The sequence below is a fragment of the Falco rusticolus genome, chromosome 3, assembly GCF_015220075.1.
Source record: "Falco rusticolus isolate bFalRus1 chromosome 3, bFalRus1.pri, whole genome shotgun sequence".
Lineage (NCBI taxonomy): Eukaryota > Metazoa > Chordata > Aves > Falconiformes > Falconidae > Falco > Falco rusticolus.
The window spans coordinates 74,509,678-74,532,057 of NC_051189.1; the positions used below are offsets into that span (position 1 = coordinate 74,509,678).

Below are 22,380 nucleotides of genomic sequence, written 5' to 3' on the forward strand. Positions count from 1 at the left end.
GGAAGAAGAGATTTAACATATTATCCAGTATTTGTAAACGTTAATACAGCTTAAGATTGAGATCTGCATTCTCACTGATGCTGTATTCTAGATGTACTGTGATACTTTGCGACTGAATCATTTCCTCACCCCAGCCGCTTGCCCTGCTCATGTCAAAGGCGCTCATGGCTGCACTTACCCCATCGTTTTCCTCCAGCTGCTGTGTTGCTCTGGCTGCGTTTACACCCACCCCCACCCCCCCACCTCTGCTTTGCCTTCTGGCCATTTGACGAACGTGGAAGTGGAATTAGACGCTTCCTTGCCCCGTTTGCTCCCGCAGCTCCTGCAGGCTGGTGGGAGACGAACTAAATCCGCCGTTCAGGGAGCCGCGGGGCCTGGAGCCGCGGGACAGCTTGCTTTCTGGGAACAGCGGAAAACACAGCCTGGTTGTAGCCGTGTCGCCTGTGACCGGGTCCTCCTGAAGGCAGTGTCCCTGTAAACCTGGAGTAACGCTTCTTTGACTTGTAATGGGCACTTGTCGTTTGGAGTGGAGTTTTAACACCGTGGAACTTGGGGCTGGAGGGTTTTTTTTAGTTATATTATTGTACTCTCATAAATGAAAAAGCAAAAATAAAATGCGGAGCGTTCCCTGCTGTCCGTGGCCGCGGTGCGGGTGCGGTGCGGGCTGTTCCAGCGGGGGGACCGCCAGGGCGGGAGGGGGGGGTGGCGCCTGCGGTGTCACCCTGACTGGCCGTGAGCTGAAGCTTCAAGAAAAGCCGTTTCTGTTTTTGTTTTTTAGAAGCACTTTTCCCGGTTGGGACGTACGGGGTGTACTGGGTTTCTTGTTTATTTTTTACTTATTTTGGGGGGTGGCTTTTGCGGCACTTTTAAGGGCATTTATTCAGAGACGCGGCCCGCAGCTGCAGTACCATGCCTGGCTAGTTCCGACGGTGCTCCAGAGGCTTTAACTACTGAAGACCCTGATCAAGCCCAAGGTTTTTTTCCGCTTCTCTGCTGCCATCACCTTACTTTTGCTCCTGCGCCTCCCCCGCGGGCTGGGGAGAGGGGGGGGGGCGGGCGGGCCGGGCTCCGCTTCCCGCGCCCCCAGCCGAAGCTCCGCCCACCAGGAGCCCCGCCCATCCGGTGTCCGTCGCGGGGCGGGGCCGCAGCGTCACTCGGGTCCCGGCCCCGCCCCGCCGCTCTGCTCGCCGGGGGAAGATGGCGGCGGCCGGGGTGGGCGCGGGGCGGAAGCAGGTGCGGCAGGAGGAGCTGCGGCGCCTCATGCGGGAGAAGCAGCGGCAGAACGCGGGAAAGAAGCGGATCGACTCGCCCTTCGCCAAATATCCTCGGCACTGGGCGCTCTAGCCCTCTCCTCGGGCGCGGGCGCTGGCCCGGCCCGGCCCGGCCCGGCCCGGCGGGTGGGAGGGGGTGGCCGTTGCGGGGCGGTGGGGGGCGGGCGGGGGTCCGTGCCGCAGCGCCCTGCTTCCCTTAACGGCGGCCGGTACGTACAACAGCCTGGGGCACCTGAGCTGCACGCTGTGCAACGCGCCCGTCAAGAGCGAGCTGCTGTGGCAGACCCACGCCCTGGGCAAGCAGCACCGTGAGGTGAGCGGCCGGGGGCTTCCCGCCCGGGCGGCGCGGGCGGCTCGGCGCTGGGGGGGGTCGGGGGGGAGCGGGGCGGCTCCAGGGCACCCGCTTTGCGGGGTGCGCGCTGACAGGTAACCGCTGAGCATCTGTCAGGAGAGAGTCGTGTCAGAACTAGCCTGAATGTCGGAGCTGCCTTTTCTTCTTGAAACCTGTGTACCCGTTGAAAGGGCAGCACTTGAGAGAACGGTCCGTGTCTAAGGGGCGTGCTCTGAAGTAAAGCTATTTCCACGTTAGCGACAACTTTCAACTGTCACTTGTCTGCGACCCCGACTTGTAAACCCTCCTTGGGATTGCTTTTTCACCTGTATGTTATCAAGTGGCAGCTTACACATGGTTAAGAAAATGTGTTACTTTTTCTTTATAAATTAGCAGTAAAAATAAAGAATTTGTGAAGCAATTTCAGGGAGCTTGTAACTTGTTTGCAACCTTAAATCAGATTTTTTTTATCCCTTTAAATTCTGCTGCCGCTTCTTAGTGGAAACTGAGAGACAAGTAATGAGGAAAAGACCAAAAGAACAGAGGGGTTCCTAGTTCATTGCTGCATACTGAGTAGATGGTTGTTGCAAGGCACAGTGACTTTAATGTCTTTAATACTACAGCTGTGTTTTAAGATGCTTAATATTCCAGGATCTTAGGATAGGTCCAGTTTTCCTGATCCTTCCTACAGTGTCTTACTGCTGTAAGTGTCGCTGATCTTAGTCTCCTTTCTCACTCATATAGCCTCCCTTGTGCAAGTGTCAATTCCTCTGCCCCCATGTCACGTCATTCAAGAAGAGGTTGACAGGAACATTGGTCTTTGTTTTGGTATCCGTGATGTCTATTTCAGTGCTCTTGTTGTAGAAAGATATTGACTTGCTTTAAGAAACTGTTCTAAAAGCACTGTATTTTAAGCTGCAATCCAGAAGTTCCTGCTAGGACAGTTTGCTGGATTTTGTACTTCCCTACAGAGAGTTGCGGAATTAAAAGGTACAAAGCAGACAGCAACTGGTTCTGCTGCTAGCACATCATCTCATCCTGTCAAGAGAAAAACTGTTGATACAGACAACACAGAGTTAAAGAGAATAAAAGGTAAGGAGAGAAAAATACTTACCAAGCACTTGCCAGAATCTAGCCACTTTACATCTTGAATGTTTTTGGTTTGTTTTTTTCTCATGGAAGTGAGTGTGGATGCGTGAGACTTGAGTTAGTATCAGCCTGTTGCTACTGAAAAGGGAAAAAGTCTGCCTTGCTCTTTCTCTGTGAGTTCACAGGTCAAGAAAAACCTGCATTTTTGGTAGCTTACCTAGTTTTCATCTGGGTTATTGGGTTAAGTTAGGTCATGGAGCTGTGGGCGTGGTCCAAACAACCAGAAAGATTGTAAATTAAACAGCAGAAGCGGTTGCCCAGAAGTGGTGTTACTCCTTTTCAGTGGGATCAAGCTACTGGTTTACTTCAAACCAGGTATGAAAGTTCATGCTACAGGAAAGATAGTTAATTTTTTTCCCTTGATGCTACTAATCGTGTAAATATATGAAATCTTATCTATCTGGGTGTGCATTTGTGAACTTGCTGCTATAGTAGGAGTCTGTCTGAGGGATATTTCTTTTAAAAGCACCGATTGTAAGAAGTGACTCTTGGTTTTATACAGGTACAGATGAAAAGCCACATACATCTACATCTGGGTAAGTAGGTCTTACTACATGAGAGTTTCTTATTATGTACCAGCTGCTGCATTCTCACCCTATTCTTCCTTGTTTCTCCTTCCTAGCCAAGGGTAAAGGTTTAGATCAGGATTAGCAGATCCCTGTTAATTTTCTAATGTGTATGTTCCTGAACATGGCAGCATCTTCCTCAGTGCAGATGAGAAAATCTGGTATTAACTATAGTGTTTCTGACAAAACAGGAATTCTTTTACTGTCGCTATCGGACCTTTAAGGATTAATACGTGGTGGCATTACACAGTTTCTTAGAGTGAAAATAACTAGCTTGTGGCATGCAGTCTAATGCTAGCATACTGCAGAAGAGATGGTAGTTTGAAATTAAGACAAATTTAGAATGTATATTGAATTGTACATTTGAATGATGCTCACAAAAACCACCAAAAAATGTCATCAACATATCTTTATAAAGATTTTTTTTTTGTTACTGAAAATTCCTGTAAATGCATATCATGCAGTTGAACTCTCGCAAATATAAATGACTTCAAGAGATTGGGTTAAACATCTTACTGCCACTAAAGATTTCTGAAGGGATTTGGACATCTTTATGTGGTTGTTAGGTATCACATGAGGCCTGCAGGTTTCCTGTACACTTCTTCACAGGATAAAGTGTTACTGTCTTGCACAGATACTATGTGTTGTTACCTTGTAAAACTTCTGAGTATGTGCACAAAATTAACAGTTGAGAGGTTTGTTTGTTCATTATTAAACTGATCAGTATGATTATTTTAAAATATAACCTGGAAAAATGTTTGGCTTGGAGGCCTGCAGCTATTCTAAGCAAATCTGGGTTTTCTCATTGCTGAGCCTGTGTGTCTCTTCTAAGCTGCAGTTATGAGCAGTAGTAGGTATCCAAAACAAGTAGTTGTGTTATACATGAAGGTTATCAAGGTTTACATGACATTAGTGTGGCCGTTGAACTATGAATTTTGTATTTAATGTGTTCACAGTAGGTATACTGATGCAAATGACTTTGCGGACATAGAATTACCTAAGCTGCCATTCCTCCCAATGTGCTTTGTTATGGGATATTTTTATTAATGTTTCTGATATTCAGTATTTAGATACAGAAATGGAACTGAAGTGTGTTCTCAGAATTAACCTGAGCGTTTCTGGGAAACTTCAAATGAAAGCAGCAAGTATGTGCTGCCTTCAGAGAGTGGTTACATCGGTAGCTGTGTGGTTTAGGGTGTTGCACACTATCCAAAAAATCATATTGCTCACAGATTGAATAGGCTTCGTATGGTAGACTGTAACTGATCTGTGTGAAGTTTGAAATAGTTATGTTGTGTGTTCTTTACTAGGCTACCAGCAGATTTTTTTGATGAAATGGAGCAGGATAGTGCAAATGAAAAGCTTTCAAAGGATCCAGGTCCCAGTTTATTGTCAGGAAATTATGATGATGATGATGATGATGAAGAGGAAGAACAAGATCAATCAGACAAATCTTCTGCTACGCATAACGCTGAAATTACACCTCCAAGTCAAGAAGTGGTAGCTAATTCTCTGCCTGCAGGTAACGCTGACTGAAATAGTGATTCAGTAAGGAGAAGCTGTGTTGTGATGATGGAGTGGTTTTCATGTATTTTTCTAATTATTGCTGTTAGCTGGTTAGGGTGTGTAACGTTGGAAGCAGAGAAAGGAGGTTCTTTGATGGCTTGTTACTGCGTGGTGTTTTCTTGGCATGCTTACTGATTTATGTTCTAATTGTTTGAGGTTGTCATGTGAAATAATGTCTGGCTGTTCTTCCCTTGATTCTATAAGGTGTTATTTGAAATTCCTGTCTAGTCAGAATTTTATGAAGAAGCTTGAACAGTTGTTCTTTCTGTTCATAGGCTTCTGTCCTTTCTTACAGACTTCTTTGACAGCAAAACTACAGCCGCTCCTATAGTTTCCCATTCAGGATCCATACAGAAAGCAGAGATACAGGAGAAGATAGTGGAAAGGTAAGCAGTCAAATCAAATACTGATGGATTTGGGAATTGTAAATAAACATTACTCTTCCAGGAAATACAGACAGTGATCACTTAGAAATATGTCATGTTGTCAACTTGTATTCTGCATAGTTTGTGTGTGTGTAGCATCTAGCATTATTTCAGACAGGTGTTTCATACAATAGGGGTAGGATAAGAGATGGAGCAATGCCATACAGTGTCAGACATCTCTATTTGGAAATTTTAACGCAAGATACTTTGGAAGCTTAATGGCAACCTCTGCTTTAACAGTTTAAAGAAAACCATTTGCTTGTTCTATAGTAATGGTTCACTTCACTTGAGCACTTTTTAGACAGTGGTTTAGGTTTTCAAAAGTACAGACTGTGCTGTTAAAATGTTTGGGTACTCAGTGCACTGGAAAGAATAGTTTAAGAAACCTAAGCTCCTGTTGTGACAGTGAGATTTAGACCTGTCTGTGTAGTTTCTCTTAAGTTAGGAAAGACCATGCTGAAGAAGAAAGTTTTGATGGTTGTAGGTAATACTCGGGGCATAAAGAACTGGCTCTGTTTCTGGGTCCTTTTCTACAAGATTATGGATTTTATTCTCGACTATTTTTAACTCTACAATAAAGCAGGTTGTAAAGTGTTAACTTGGGATAATAGTAGTCAATCATTTCAGGAAAGAAAACACGGCTGAAGCTTTGCCAGAAGGTTTCTTTGATGATCCTGAAGTGGATGCAAAAGTAAGTCATATGATCTTTTTGTGCTTCTGGATTTATTTCTGCCAGTTGTAATGCTTTCTGAGGAGTAGGGATGCTTTTCCAGGTAATAGTCATATCAGAATGTAAGAAAATGAACTATTTAGAATAGAATAGGCTGTTTCAGTTGGAAGGGACCTATAGCGATCATCTAGTCCCGCTGCCTGACTAGTTCAGGGCTGACCAAAAGTTAAAGCATGTTGTTAATGGGCGTTGTCCAAATGCCTCTTAAACACCGACAGGCATGGGGCATAAACCTCCTCTCTAGGAAGCCTGGTCCAGTGTTTGACCACCCTCTTGGTACAGAAATGCTTCCGAATGTCCAGTCTAAACCTGCCTTGTCACAGCTTTGAACCGTTCATTCTGTATTAATTAGAAAATACAAAAAGGGATGGGGGTGGGTGGGAAAAGCTTGTTAAACTCTCGGAAGATACTTTTGATTGTGGTTCCTTTGTGGCTCTTAAAGAAGACTGAAGAAGTGTTATTTGTTGATTGAAATGCTGGACTGAGATTTGAACAGTCCACCTGTTACTTTTATTTCTTTTGAGTCACCCCAGGAAAAGCATTTCACCTAATTTGTGTATCCAGTTCTGCTTTGGAATTAAGGATGTAACAATAGTTCTGTAATGTCCTTTGAAAGATCCTGTTGAAAAGTGTTCTATGTGACTGATGCTATACATCCTGTTAAGAGTGAAAATAGCTAGATTGTGGCATACGCTGTAATCTCTAGTACTGGCATATTACAACACTGAACTTGGTCTTCAGCCCTCTTGTCTTCTACCACTGTGGATTTTTTTGGTGCTCGGAAAAGAAATGCATGCATTCAACATGCATCTCAAAAAAACACAACTAAAAATCTTGACGTTTGGATCAGAATCATTCATACTACTTGCACAGTAGCAAATGATGACCAAAATAAATACTGATATTTGAATTAGAAACCCTTTTTGTTGCTGTTGGGGCTTTTTCGTTTGTTTGTTTTGTAAAATTTCCCACAGATTTGATGGCTTTCCTGCTCTGTTTATTGAAATAATAGTGTTGTAGGCTCAAAGTCTTTTCTATTTTCCTGGAGTATTTTCCATATTGTTCACACTGTAGAAGGCTGCTGGTGTATTTAAATTGGATTGTGAGGCTGAGCCATGAATTCTGATTTGAACACCTTCCAAATAATGCTGCTTTATGTTCTGTTAGTCCCACTGTCCCAATTACAAGCTTTTGGTATCTCTTGCTCTGGCAAGGTTCTTTAGGCACCACTCATGCCCACGTGCTGGCATATGTGAATAGTTTTGAATAGTGACATTCTGAACATTGAAATATGTAGCTGAAAAAGCCACACTTTTTCTTTTGCATATGACTAACTGGAGTGTTAAATTTTTCAAATAATTAGTTTCACCATGAGCTCGGAAGCTTGTACAAAGCAGGATTGCCTAGCAGACAAAGGAGAATCTGCTTATATCTCTGAGAACATGGGTTAGTGATTTTTTGTTCTGGTCATCGCCTTGGCTACTAAAATCTACAAGTGGATACATTTTCCAACAAGCTCTTCCTTGAATTGCTTGCAGGTGCTCTTTCTTTTTAATCAGCCCTTTCTAAATTTAGCTAATATGCAGGGGAAGGAAAATATTCGTGACATTGCTTATACTGAGATGACTGCAGTGATTCTTTGCTGGACTCATACACAAAATAATTATTTTCAGAATTAACAGTGAGCCTTTGGAAGGGATATTGTGGGTGTGAAAAACATTAATTCTTTACATTAGTAATTTGTAAAGCATATAAATTCTGGATTAGATAAATATTTCAAGGAAAAATAATATCTTTAGTGTTTAAATTTATTGTAAGAAATACAAATAATTATGAATTACAAAAGACAACCACAATGCGTAATAACACAGTACATACACATATGATAGAAATAATCACAGAACAGAAAATGAAATGATGACTATTACTTCCCAGTATGTAGTTTGCTTGGAAGCTTCTAATTTATTCTACAAACTTAATTCATACTACTGGATTTTGTATAATCATTCAGGAATAAAATGTACCAAACTGTTGTCTTTACCATCATGATGACTGATGTGTTACCAAAAGAGAGGAACAAATAAAGAAAAAACAAAACTAATGCAAAAAGATGGTGTCATGAATTACTCTGTTGAAACTGCTTAGTTTCCACCCAGTCCAGAGCCAGGCATAATCTGTCATCTAACACATGTTATGTACCACATCTTCCAGTCTTGAATTGTGGAAGTTTTGGTCACACAGGTAGATTATCTTGTTTATTTGCTTGTTTTTAACAGAGTTTTGATTACCTTAGTTGTAGATCTTAAGTGAATTCTTACAGCTACTACTTTTTCAGTCTTCTCTTAGTAATTAATGCCACCTACCACAGAAGAATAAGCTTTGCATGTTGTTAAAAATTGGTATGTAGCTGTACTATTTCTTCTGTTAGCCAACAAAATTAGACTAGATCTGAAATATAGTCAGACTGTCTTAACACTAGTCATACTAGCGACAAATATCATTTGATATTTTATGTTATGCCAAAGGCAAATAATCCACTGCTTTTTGGCTTGTGAGATGGCTACTATATATGATTGAACAGGCAGTTTACAGAAGAATTTAAAGGTTATCACCTGACATAGTGAAATTGCAGACCATCAAATTAACAGACTTAGTCACTTCTGTGACTCCAAACATTCCACACCATCCATTCTTAGTCAATTATTCTTTAATGCTGCAGTCAAGGATGTTGTTTTAATCCAGGATTAGAGTCAGATTTTTCCACCAAAATCATTGTGCAGCTGCACTCTCTTATTCATATACATTAGCTAAACTGAAGCATGCTGACCTGACTTTTCTGAGAACACAGCGTAATTTGTCCGATTTCTCAGGTGTCTTACAGTGCCCCAAAGAGTTACTAGACATAAACTTTTAATAAGCTTGTTTTTTCATGTTCCTTAGGTGCGAAAAGTTGATGCCCCAAAGGATCAGATGGACAAAGAATGGGATGAATTTCAAAAGGCAATGCGACAGGTCAACACAGTAAGTAATGGAATCTATTTTTATTGATTCTAAATACTATACACAGTAAGGAAAACAACAGTTTCATGCAGCTCTGCAGCAGAATGACTGAAATCTGCATTTCTCAGCTGTTTGTTGCAATGCAGTTTGTGGTTAAATGCACTTTATAAATGAGCAAAGGGTTCCTTCTGTTTTCCACTTAAGGGAAATTAAGTTGAAAAAGCTTTTGGTCAGGATCCAGTCATCGATATATATCTAGTTACATTAGTTAAATTGTATTTAAATAAGATAGCATATATCTCAGATCAGTGTCCTGTATCCAAAGAGGACATAATTGTGGGCTCATCAGATGAGATATATTCATATTCAACTTTGAAAAACACAGAACGAACTACCACTCATATAAAGTATAGGTAACCTGGGTTTTATGATTAATTTACATGTTCTGGAAAGGAACCCCAAAATTTGGGAAAGTGACAAAAGATTTTGTGCATGTGACACAGAAGTTGGTCACAATTTTTTTGTACTTCCATTTTTTACTGTTTAGCATTGCATGGAAAGTCTTCCCGAAACAGGTTTTTATCTGCCCTTTTGTATAATATCAAACTGTCACTAAAGATACCTGGTGTTCTCAATCTTCCTTTAGAGTATTTGCTAGTTTTTAAATTTTAATTGTAAATAATTGCTTATATGTCAGCTGCTAAGAAAAGTGGTGCAAAAAAATTTATTGTTGCTCATTTTAAAGCGGTCAGCACTATAAACAGAGCGAATGTTCATACAAAAGCGGTGGTGGATACATTTTGCTAGCATTAGCCATTCAGATAATTCTTCAGCTTAGAAGGAATCTTCTCAGTTATGCGTGGACCATTGATTGCATAGCATCTCCCAGACATTCAGATTTGAGAAAGTATATGCTGAAAAAAATAACAGATTAGAAACACTTCGGGATCTAGTGGGAATATTTAACCAATACTTTCAATAAGCATGTGTAGTTAAGTTCCAGGCATTGGGGTATAGTCCTATTTCAACCTCAGACTTTGGATGCATGTAGTTTGTTTATGCTTAGTTTCAAATAGTAGTATATTGAAAAATTTGAAAGGTTAACCCCAAAGCAGCCAAACTGCTTTTAGTTTTAAGAAAAAACATTTCTACTTCAAATTAAACCAGATCAGATTTTTTCTGTATTTGCCTCCAGAGTCTTTTGTGAAGGTGAGAGTATACGTATAGGAGACGGACATTGACTGGAGGTAGAGGGGAGGAAGGAAAGACACAGAGATCAAAAAGGAACAACAGTGGAATTGAGGATGAAGGTGAATTTTCTTAGTGCTTTTCTGGTTTAGATTTCAGAAGCGATAGTGGCAGAAGATGATGAGGAGGGACGACTAGATCGTCAGATTGGAGAAATTGATGAGCAGATGTAAGTAGATCAATTTTTCCTCCAACTTTCTGTTCTCCAGCAGTAATGTGTCACTATTTGACTAGAGTGCTAAAAACATTTTTAATGTTACTCTTCTGTGATATTACCTGTCATTAATCACTAAATATTTGAAGGACAGACTCCTTCAAATTACAGAGTGATACCTAATAAATGCATGAATTCTGGTGCAAAGTTACGTAATTATTTGCAAAGAGAGGATGCACTGGAATCACTGAAAGTACAGCAAGCAGGCATGGGCAAAGTAAAGCAATAGTAGGCAAATTCTTTTAACAAACTGTCCCTATTCCCTCTCTCAAATGTCTTCCTTTGTATTTCTCTGTGAATTCTGATTGATATAGAATTTATGTGAACACTTCTAAAAAACAAAGTCTGATATTCTGTACTGCAATTAAAATTTTAATAACAAGATTTGTGTTTTCACCACTGATTTGCTGGACTGAAAATTTCCTGTTCTGTGACTAACTCTCCTTGTTTCTAATAAAAGTGTACTTAAAGGTTTTCTTGAATGTTGCACTTCATTGCATGAACTGGGGCTTTTTTGTTCATTTTGTTGAAATAGTAGCTGTAGCGGTTGGATAAGCATTAGTTTAAACTCTTAAGTAACCTGAAATACAGCTTAGTGGAACAGATTATCACCATCTTTATGTAGCTTAACATTTGATTAACAGTGATTATAGCAATGGTAGTGACTGAAAAGAAAAAAATGAATTCTGATTTTAATGAACCTTGCAACAAAAAGGAGACACTAAAAATTAAAGGAACACTTAAACCATCTGGACAGATTTATGTGCTACAGATAATTAGCATATAGTAACAACAGCATTGGATTCAAACTGAGCTTTGGTGGTACAGGAATGTCTTTTAACAGTGCTCATGTGATTTTGGAGAGGGCTTGAGCTAAGCCCGGCTGTCTTTGAGCGTTCATTTTCCCCAGTAGCTTAGGATGCTGTAGAACATAGAACCAAATTCAGAAATTTGTAGAGAATTTCAAGTTTGTTACCACAATTATTTTTCCCCAGAAGAAAAGTTCCAAATTGTTAAATACTCCTTTTGTAGCTTTGTCCTCTGAGTGTATTTAAGTGCAGGCTACTTCAAATTAAATTCAAAATCAAATTAATTTCAGTAACATTCATGTTTTCCTTAGCCTTCAAATACTCAGCTGTGACTGCCTGTAAGTAATCCTATTGCAGAAACACAAGGGGAAATAGGATCTAGATAATAGTTTTTCCTTGTTGACTTTTCCTAGCAAATAGAAATGAAGGAAGGAAAGATATATTCAAATCAGGCTGATATTACTTAGCATTTTCAACAAAATACCCTGTTAAAATGGCTAGAATAATTGTTATAAAACATATTTCAAGGACAGAACTTGTTAAGTAAATGGAAAACGGAAACTTGTGGATTGTGTTCACTTAAAATGTTTTGTAACAGCACACAGTAAGCACATAAAGAATCTGAACACTTGTGCTGATTTTCGATTTTCAGAGATGCCACCACTAAGTTATCAAATTGATAGCTGATTGATATCTCATCTTTTTATGAAAACCGTAAGTGGAGCAAAGAATGGCATCTCTTCCAGTGTAGAAGTGGATATTGATTCAGTGTGTTTTTTTAAAAATTATTTGTGGTGGTATTGCAGTTGTTAAATGTTTGAATTAGATCTCATTGTTAAGAGAACTGACCACACCTCTCTGCACTGGTCTGTTTCCACTTGATTAACACAGAGAAAGTACGCTAGCGTATTGAAAGCTTATTTTTTAATTGATGGGAAACTGTGGAGCTTGCTTCATCCAAAGTCGGAGAAGCAAAATCCAGCACTGTAGAAATTATAGTTAATGTGGAAAGGCCACAAGTGTTAATAGGTGGTTTACTTTTCAACAGTGAATGTTATCGCCGTGTTGAGCTTTTGCGTAACCGCCAGGATCTGATGAAGGAGAAGTTAAAGGAAGCCATGAGATTAAGAGCAACACAAGAGAAAGAGGATGAAGCTATTGGTAGCGAAGACGAAGAAGAATTGCAGGATTTGCTGTCTCAAGACTGGCGGGTGAAAGGGGCTTTGTTGTAGCATTTCTGCATCATGGTTGATAATATCTTCCCGTGATGTTACTTCCATTGTTAGAAGTGAAATGCTTTTGTTAAATATTTATTTAAAGAGGATCATGTGGTGGTAAAGAGCCAAGTGTATTAAAAAAAATCTTTATAGATCTACAGTGGTGTATTACTTGCTGTAAAAACTGTATATTTCAAATGTTTTACAATATTGAATGCATCTTTCCTATTAAAATTATTTGTTTCCTACCAGAGGTTTTTTAATAGAATTAATAAGTAACTGAAGAATCTCTAAGGTTTTGGAAGATTAGATATATCTTATCTGGTCATTTTGAGACTTGGGTTATTGTATATAGAAGTAAATTACTTGCAAAAGTGATAGCTTATAGAGTTTTCTGAGATTGGGGGGGTTAGGGAAAGGAAAATATTACACATATATGTTATCTTAAAATTTCTAAGTGCTCTTCCATCTGTTGCCCCAGCTCCCAATAAAATATGTACCTTTTTTTTCAGGATCTGTTACAGTTTCTCTGTGTAAGGACCAAGCTCAGAAACGTTGAGCTACAGCTTCTCCACAGTGTATATACACTGTGATGTGCCATAGGCAGTTCTAAGTATTTTTCTTCATAGTATTTTGTTTTGTTTAGCGCAGCCATAGTGTAGCATACCTCACTTTTCTTGAACCAGAGGGATGAAAACACAATGTTTACATATTTGCCTAGCTACATTAAAGGGTGACAGAATGCTAGAGAGGGAGGTACTGCACTGGAAACTGATGAGGTAAAATCATTTCTCTAGCTGTAAATACTAGAAGTTTTCTTAAGATATCTTAGGCACAGAGCATCTAAAATTGATTTCTGTTCTGATAAACACAGATGAAGTAAAATCAAGAACTGATGGACTTGACAAGGCTAGGACATAGAAAGCAGAACTACCTTGAGCTTTGGTAAGTGTCTTTTCCTCCCCCTCCCCCAGCCAGAGTGTATTTTTTTACTTTTGCCAATCTTAAAACATTTCAAATTTGCTGAGGACTTCTGAAAAAATAGGAAAAGTGTGTGGTTTGATTTTTCCATGATCCTTGGATTCAGCTCTTTATATTTATAAAGCTGTCAAAATTCAAGCAGTTTGGTGCATCCATTTATTCCTGCTCACATATGCTGGTTTACAGCCGTTGGTGTTTTGGTTGATTCAATAACCATGAGTGTAAGTAGCTGTTATTGCTAAAATGTTTGACATAACACTGCAGTCTTAGATGCATTAGTATTGTTGTTGAGATAGCAACGTTCAGAGAGTGTTGAAATACAGAAATGTTCAGAGAGTATTGAAACAAATAATTAAAGTTTTGGTAAGTTGGAGAAAATTTAATTGGGCCAGACCTGGAAATGTCTTCCTATAGCGTGAAACATTTGAATATTAATGTATAAGGTACCTGTCATGCTGTAGTTAAAGAGCTCTAGATGCATTTATCGCTATCAAGAGAACTTTCAGCTGAGAGTGTGGTACAATATTAACAGATGGACTGTTTTTTGGGGTTTGTTTTTTTTTAAAAAAAAACAAACCAAAAGACAGTCCTCCCAAATTCACTCTGAGAAGAACTAAGCTAAATTTCTAATAGTTCTGCTTATCTTTGCTTTTCACCAAACTCACTCACCAACACATACTAGCTTGTTAAAACTGAACTTTAGAACCACTCTCTGCATTGGGCTTCAATGTCAGAGAAACAGGTGGTTAAACTGAGATTTTACTGATAGTCATGGACATACGTGTTTTTACAATATAAAAATATTAACCTCTGAGTTTATAACTTACACTTCCATTTTGTGCATATATCTGTAACTTTAGTTTCACTTTGCACATCAGTCTGCAAATCACGGTTTCAGCTGCTGATAAATAGGAAAGGAACTGAGCATTAAAACAGTTTAGCTGTTTTCATTCACTTGCCCTCTTTAGAGATACCTCGTGGTTAGAAGCTAAAGGCAGTGAGTTTAGCTACAGTGCAGGGAGCTTCTTCATTCAAATCCAAAACCAGTGCAGCCCATTGTTTTAATTAGTAGGAATAGATGGCAAGAGTAAACACCAGATCACTCATCACGCTATTCATTATCCTTCCATGACTTCCGTTGAGAGAGTAAAGATGGTGGACAAGCCAATGTGTGTATGTATTGCTGAGGAAGTAACTGCCAGCATTGGTCCCTCTTGGTTGGTTAGGAGTTGGTGCTTTTTTCTTTGGAGGAACCTCACAGATGCACAAATAGTGTTGTATACAAGTTTTATACAGCTTATTGTGTGCAACTGTATGTTTCTTCAGCATCCGAAACAAAGCTTTTAGAGAGCTTTGTGAAGAGATAGGAGTGACTTTGCTATTTGCCTCATACATTACATTGACGTGCATGTGCTGTTGTGTCAAGAAGTCAATAAATCATCCTGCTTTTTAGCAGTGGTTGTAGCATGGCTGTAAAGGGGAAGAGGGAATTATCCCAACTTTACTGAATGGTGAAGCTAATTTATCAAGGTAAATGTGTCTTAAAAACATAGGCATAATTAATTCATATTTAAATCTGTGGTCAGTTTTAGAAAACAATTTTATGGGTTTCTGATGAGGTATTCAGCTAGAAGATTAACTAGAGGAAATAATTGTTTTTAAAAAATTGTAATTCCTTAATTTCTAACTTCTCAATTTTCTGGAATTCTGTTTTTAAACAATAAAGATGAAAGTAGTCCTAATAACTAGCTCTGTCCATAGCCATTATTAAAACCAAAATTTTAATCTCTGGCACAGTGGAATTGAGAAGAATATTGTAATTCTCTGATCTCCAGGGTTTCCAGAAAACACAATCAGAATTTAGGGGGAAAACTTAGCATTTGTAATCCTTATTTATTGATAGAATAATTGAGTTTTGCCCAAATTTAAGAACTGTGGATCTCCTGCCACCAAAAAACTGTTGTGATTCCCCAGCTCAGTGGTTGTGAAACTGGTGACTTCCAGGACCAAAATGTGTGTGTGCGTGCATGTTTGCAATGGAGTTTTAACTAGCAGCTCTGCAGGGAGCAGCAAACTGCAGCTGCCTGTTGTTGGTAGCTAGCTGTTCTCTGGCAAGTGCAGTCAATCACAGACGATAATCTGTGTGCTAACTTCTCTCCTACCATGGAAGAAATAAGCTGCTGCGGTCATGACTTAGAAGTAGATATGGAAAAAGGGCTGTATTTGGTACAGAGGAGCCCAAAAGTGATTGCGCAGAAACAACCAAACCAAAATAGCAACAACAAACAAAACATTGTTCTGATTTGCTAACATGATTGTTTGTCATTCCTCCACTAAAGCATATAAACTTAAAATTTTGCTTCAGAATTACAAATATCAATTAAAAAGAACATTAATATTAGCTTTGGTCAGGCCCCTTGCCAATAAATTCAGTTTGAGGAGAGAAAAATTTTGCTGATTGCATGCCACTGTAATTCTCTGCATTTCATCATCTTAAAAGACACTGAGCTAGAAATAGTTCTAATGAGGACTGTTCTAATACTGGAGTATTTTCAGCACTTATAAAGACTTTTTTTTTTTTTCTTATAATCAGGAAAGTTTGCACTAGGAATTGGACATACAGCCAAGAGGAATCATGCTATAGGTGTCATTAGAAGCTACATTGTGAGTATATAATGTTTCAGAATTTCCGATTGTTAGGTACCATCAGGTGAATTTGACACTTCTCTTTCATTTCAGCTACTGTCTTGAGACACATGCCAGTTGGAGAGTGACAGGACACATGCATTGATGCAGAAACTGAGTTAATCAACATTACTGCATTCCTTCCTGGAAACAAGCAGGAGGTACACTTCAGTAGCAAGAAAGGCAGTATGTACTTGTTTCCCTAGAAAGCGTTGCTCAGAACAAGACACTGAAATTTTCTGGTGTGAAGCAGTTTCTCAGTATCTGCCTTCATTTGATCTTCAAATGAAGGTTCATCACTTCACGTAGAACTATCCTGGCCTGTTAGCTGTGGAAAGAAATGCAAGCAATTTCCTTATGCAGACGTCTAAACCAGGTCTTTCCTCCAAAAACATAGCAGAGGGACTAATACCTTGCATAATTGGTGATTACAGCAGTTACAGAGGATATAAGAGATCTTTGTTCAAATCCCTCCTCTCTATGCTGTCCCCTTTGAACATGCAGTTCCAGTGATCTAGTTGAGCAGCCTAAAAATTTCAGTCTTTCCTGTAGAAGCTGTGCCACTGTAAAATGATTGAATTAGTATGCATATGTGACTTTCTTGTTCAATAATCATGGCACTTGCCCAAGAAGGGGAAGGTCCTGTTCCGAGTACATAAATAGTGCTGAAATACATTCAGCTGAGACTGAGGCTCTGGAAGAAACTGGATTTTGGTATCTCTCCCATCTCAGACAAGCACTCTTGTTTTCAATACTCTTTGATACTTAAAAATGCAAAAACTAGGCATGCTTCTGTTTCTGCGAGTTTGGGTGGGGAAGGTTCGGCGCATGCTTTAAGACTGTCTTGTGAAATCTCAAGAGAAACTCCCTGCCCATGCAGCCTGGTGAGGCCGAGGCACTTGCCAGGTGCCTACATTCATGGAACCAGTGAGGTTTATGCTGTTAGCTTCCTAGGAGCCTTGACTGGCACAAACACGCAGTTCGGGGCCCATAGATGCCTTCTGGCTGTGTCTGAGAACAGAAAACACATTGCTAATAGCAATGGACTAGGTTATGTGGTTGAATACCTCTGTTGGTTTTCCTTCTGGTTGAATATTCCAGCCAGCATTCGTACTTTCTGTTTGTTTCATTTGAGAAACACAACAGAGCTGCTTGAATTTGAGATGTTTGCCAGAACTCTGATACCGATTTCATGATGTGAAAGCTGCAGAACTTCTGTTATCTTTCATTTGGAAACTCACAGTTGTGTGGGCAGTGACCTTTTCATATCAAGTGCATGCTTTCTCTTAGCTATCTTTGGGCATGGGTGGTTTAGTTTTCTATCTTGGATAACATTATTTTTTACTTTTCTTTTTTCTCCCTCCAGATGTACCTTCTTGTATTTTGTTTGCCCATTTTGTATATTAAAAGTATCCAGGAACTTTTTCTTCTCATTCAGAAATATTTTCCAACTAAAATAATTAAATTAAAATGAGTCTTCAGCCTAGATTTTACCGCATTCCTGCCTGTATTTTTTGCAAAAGCCCTCTCACAAGAGACTTCGGTTTTTCCTTCCTTTGTCCATGTGTCTTTATTTTATCTCTCCTTATTCCATACACAGATGTGCCCCTGCACTAGTTTCGTTAAATCCTAGTCTTTTCTAGCCAATTCTGCAAGGCATATGGGAATTGTTAATGTGAAAGATGCTCTTATGTGACAGAGCTGCTGCTGCCCTTTGCCTAGCAGCTTTACTAGGAGAGCAAAGCCTTGACCTACTTACTGCTGAGCTGCAATAATGTTGGTTTTTTGTTGGCATTGTTGTTGCTGTTGTTTTTTCATTTACACTAGCCAAAGAAATCGCTTTTGCTGTTGAGGAAATTTAGAGTCTGCATTTAGGAAATGAAAGAGTATGCAGGTCTCTGCTGTGAAAGCAGCTTCAGCTCTCCTTTAAAGACTCAGAAGTTAAAATGTATTTTAAGTCATATAAATGTATTCTAAGTAATAATAACAAAGAATTTTGTCAAGGTTAGTACTACAGACTATAGTTCTTCTAACCTAATGGTTGGAATAGCTAATTCAACATTGGGTAAAGCTTCCTGAGTGCTGGGATGCAGTGATGCATTCTGTCATCTTCCTTGGCAGCCTTTATTGTCAAGAGTTGTGTGGCTGCATCTGTATTGAAGAAGCTGTTGACTTCTACAGATTGCCACGTCTTGGTCATATCATAGTTCCAGGCTCAGTCTCATGACCCAGACACACAGGAGCTCGCTGTACCCTAGAGTCAATGGAAAAAAAATATCGATATGCCCCGTGAGTACTTGGCCAGAGCAGTAAGGGGAACTGGGAACCCAAGCTAAATACCCGGAGACAAGTATAGACCTTAGCAGAGTAGGGATGGAGGTTGTAGAATTAGTTTCACGTCGTTAAAGATGCTACTCGCTTGCACTGCCAAAACCTCATGCTTTCTCATGAGGATAAAGCAATAAACATGAAAAGTATTGCCAATGCCCTACGGGGAGAGGGGGCCAGAGCACAGCCAGAAGCGCTGTATGCAGCAACACCTCAGGGCCAGCCCCTTTCTTTCACTTTTGTGTGAAGAGATAACTTTGGCAGATGGAAAGGAGGAGCTGAATGGCTCAAGCAGAGTGTCAGGGCAGGATGAAACACTTCTCTGGGCCAGCTCTCCATTCACCCTTTTTAATGCAAATTGTCATCATCCTCCCAGCTGGGCTAGTTTCCTGGAGGGGTGAAAGATGCTGTCTAGAAGCCTCTCTGAACGGTGCTGCTGGGAATGGGAGAATAGGAGGGGTCTGAGCAGTAATGTACTTGGTACCCAAGTTTGTTCTTTTGTTCTTGCTTTTCTTTCCCCAGTGTCTGATCTTACAGTCAGTATGGGAAAACAAGAGAGATACAAACCAGTGGCTTCTTTGAGCAAGAAGCCATGTTCTCTTTTCTATGCAGTGCAAGAAGTTCTCCAAGAGCAACTTTGTTAAAAAATGAACAAGGTTTTGCAGAAATGCTTATTCTACTAATTACACAGTCTGGCTTTATCTAATCCTGAAAAGACTTATCATCCCTGACAATGGGTTAATGTACTTTCTAACGTTGCTAGTATTGCACAGTTGTTACACTCTTTCCCAATGAGCACTGGGACCTTAAACATGATAATATGAAACCTTTAATTGTTAATGAAAACAAGCAGTTTGTCTATGATCTTAGTTTGACAATCCATAAAATAGTGTTTCTCAAATGACAAATTAGCAACTTGGTTACAAAGAACAAAGTTTAAACAACACAACAGTTGTATGCACAAAGCTACCACGTCTTTTTTTTAAATCAGGAAAAAAATTTATTTATAAAAACGTCTCATTTAATTTACTGTCAAGTCTCTAGCTGAATACAGTGGTTTAGAACACTAACGGCCCATGCTTTTATACAGATTAGCCAAAGCATGAACATCAATGAAAATTAACCCCCAAAAATAAGTTTTCTTTGCTTTATGTTATGAGCCACAACAGTGTTAAAACTGGAACAGTAATGAAAGCAACACAAGAGTTAGGAAGCACAGTTGCTTAAAGAGTAAAGGAAGTATTTTCTTTTGATGTCTCAGAATAATAAGAAAGTTAGAAATGGCAGAAACTCCTCTGTAGATTAGTCCATAGAAAGCATTGTCTCATGGGGCTTTGGAAAAGTCCTGTCTGGTGGCTAATGCACTAGGGCATGATGAGATACATTACAGAGCCCCCAGGCCAGTAACTTCTGAAGACAGCCTAAAATGTAGGAACAAAAATGAGGAAAAGAAAAAAAAAAAAAAAGGCAAAGAGAAAAAAAAAAAGAAAAAAAAAATCTTCTCACTATTAAAAAAATAACACTTGAGTACAACCAGCATAGAACAGCATTTCAATGCAGGCAAGTTTTCTCACACAGAGATTGGTGGTTTGTTTTTTTTTGAAGTGTCAGTTATTGAAACAGTTACAATAGTCCAGAACAATTTTACAGCAGTTTTCTAGAGCTTTAAAATAGCTGAGGTACCTTGCATTATTTCCAGTTTTTCCTTCATTATATACAAACAAACAAACAAACAAAAAAAAAGCCCAAAACAAACCAACCAAAAAAAAAAAAACCCAACAAAACCAACCAAAACCCCCTTCTGGATAAGTGCAAACTGTAACAATGGCAGTTCTACAAATGGTTACAGTGACAAAACTTAGTGCAAAGGTACTAAGGTGAGGAAAAGCCCACAGAATACAGAAATGACACAAAATACTGAGATAGTACTTAGCCCTATACAATAATAATAACACACTTTGAAATACCATGTTTTAAAAAGTATTGCATTTGCATTGTGTTTTTAGTTTATATTAAAATGCACTGAATACAGTTCAATTGTTAAAGCTTTGTGTCCAAGGAGTGCAAAGTGGATGAGCATGGCGGGCTAATGGGATTCTGGATTTGGAAGTGGTGAGGAAAATATTGCATTACTGAGTTATGCAACAGAAATTAAAAAGAAGGCGGATGGACAAACAGAAAATGCAGTTAAAAACTAGTTCCAACAGCTAGCAACCAGCCATTACATCACCCAGCTGTCTTTGGTTTGGCTGCAACTAGATTTCTGGTTTTAGTTAATCTGAACATTGTTAAGTTCTTGTTAAAGGGATGCTATCTGTTCAGCTAGCAACCTTTGAATGCATGATTAGCAGTGAGTTACATAGGGATGTATTTTATACAGAAACCTAACAAAGAATGTTCATTTTGGCTGAACAAAGTATATGTGGGAGGGCGTACCAGAGTAGAGACTGTACATGTCTGATTTGTACCTACTACTAAGTACTTACAGAAGTAAGTACTTTGTCAGTATATATGAGAGTAAAATGTCGAGTGTAAAAGGTGAAGCCTACTCTCCCTCCCTAAAGTGGCGTTCTTAAAATCATGTTTTTCCAAACCAGAGGAAAATTGTTGCACCCTTTAAAAGAATGAAGTGCAAAGGCACAGGTGCCTGGTATTTTTTTATTGTTGTCTTCCAATAATTATAATTTAGCTGGTCAGACCAGAAAGCTTCATTTGTTGTACGCAGAAGTACCTGAGGTTCTGGTATTTTGTAGCCCCTATATCCTGCTTGCAGGCAGGTGTTGGGGCAGGGAAGACAGGAGTCTTCAGGCCTATTGAGAGCAGCAGAATGACCAAGGGGGCCAGCACGTTACGTGGGATTTCAGGGGCACTAACAATCATCAGAAGCGGCAGATTTGCAGGTTCTAGCCATATAGAAATTCATCAGAGGTGCCAGTTTGCCATAGAAAAATGTTCTGTAGTTGGAGGGATCCCTTCAAATGGATTTAAGTATATTTATATGCCAGGCAGCACTGCTGGAGTAACCAGCTGTCAAAATTTTGCCTCGTTTATGTTTTTCTTCCTCTCCAGGTGTCTCCTTGCTGGGGTGGGGGCAACCCTGCGGGGCTGCTGGAGGGCCGGCCCTGGCGGAGGGATGGCACTGGTGGGGCGAAGGCCCCAGGCCGGCGCCTGCCCACTGTTGGAACTAGTTGGTAGGTGGTGCCCGGGTGTTAGTCGTTATGGAGAGCGGAAGACGACTTGAGTCGGCAACAGTTAACACTAGCAATTTAACAGAAAATAAAAGATGCCGTATTGTTTCCTTGGTAACTAGGATCTACCACAGACTCTTGGTAGAGCTGGCAAAGCTTGCATTGTGTCTCATCCCTTCAATATGGAGCAAACTTCTGGCGGTCAGATTTCTTAACCCCGCTCGTCGAAGGAATTTTGGCAGTGTAAGCGGACAAACTCCCCGTGGCCCCCGCGGCGGCCGCGGCATTTAGTGCCAGGAGTGGGACAGTTTTCATGCCAAGCAGACTGGAGACAGGAACGGCATAGTGGGTGGTTGGCAGAGTTGGTAGGGGAGGGGGGGTACTGACGGTAACGGCGGAGGCGGCCGCCAGCACGGCCATGGAGGTGGGGGTGGAGGTAGGGGTGGCAGACTGAGAGAGGTTCATGTTGAGGTCAACAGGGGTCGTGACGGAAGCGGTCTGGGTGCTGACTTTAGCCATCTCTAAGCTGCAAACGAAGAGAGGAAGAGGAACAAACAGGTTGGGAGGGTCCAGCCAGGGTGGTGGGGCCAGGAGGAGGAGGAGGAGGAAGGGATGAAGGGAGGGAGGACAGCAACCACAAAAGGGCAGGATTAGATCAGTGGACGAGGGGGA

At 40.1% G+C, this 22,380-nt stretch overlaps 2 protein-coding genes across 9 annotated transcripts in view; one reads left to right on the top strand and one right to left on the bottom strand.

Annotated features, from left to right (window-relative positions):
• Nucleotides 1–1,153: 1,153 nt before the first annotated feature.
• Nucleotides 1,154–13,040, top strand: ZNF830 (zinc finger protein 830). The gene is made up of 10 exons (XM_037379625.1): nt 1,154–1,319; nt 1,485–1,584; nt 2,574–2,694; nt 3,254–3,287; nt 4,628–4,839; nt 5,179–5,269; nt 5,936–5,999; nt 8,979–9,059; nt 10,379–10,455; nt 12,358–13,040. The coding sequence occupies exons 1-10, from the start codon at nt 1,198–1,200 to the stop codon at nt 12,539–12,541; spliced, it is 1,086 nt and encodes a 361-aa protein (XP_037235522.1). The 5' UTR covers nt 1,154–1,197; the 3' UTR covers nt 12,542–13,040.
• The window catches only part of LOC119144357 (poly(rC)-binding protein 3-like), a 61,227-nt gene continuing 47,911 nt past the window's right edge, over nt 9,065–22,380 (bottom strand). For 3 of the 8 annotated variants that reach the window (XM_037379623.1, XM_037379618.1, XM_037379624.1), the window contains one exon: nt 9,065–9,952. In XM_037379623.1, coding sequence (XP_037235520.1) covers nt 9,888–9,952 — 65 coding nt within the window. In that variant the 3' untranslated portion in view covers nt 9,065–9,887. The other 5 variants (XM_037379614.1, XM_037379613.1, XM_037379619.1 and 2 more) reach the window with 4 other exon arrangements.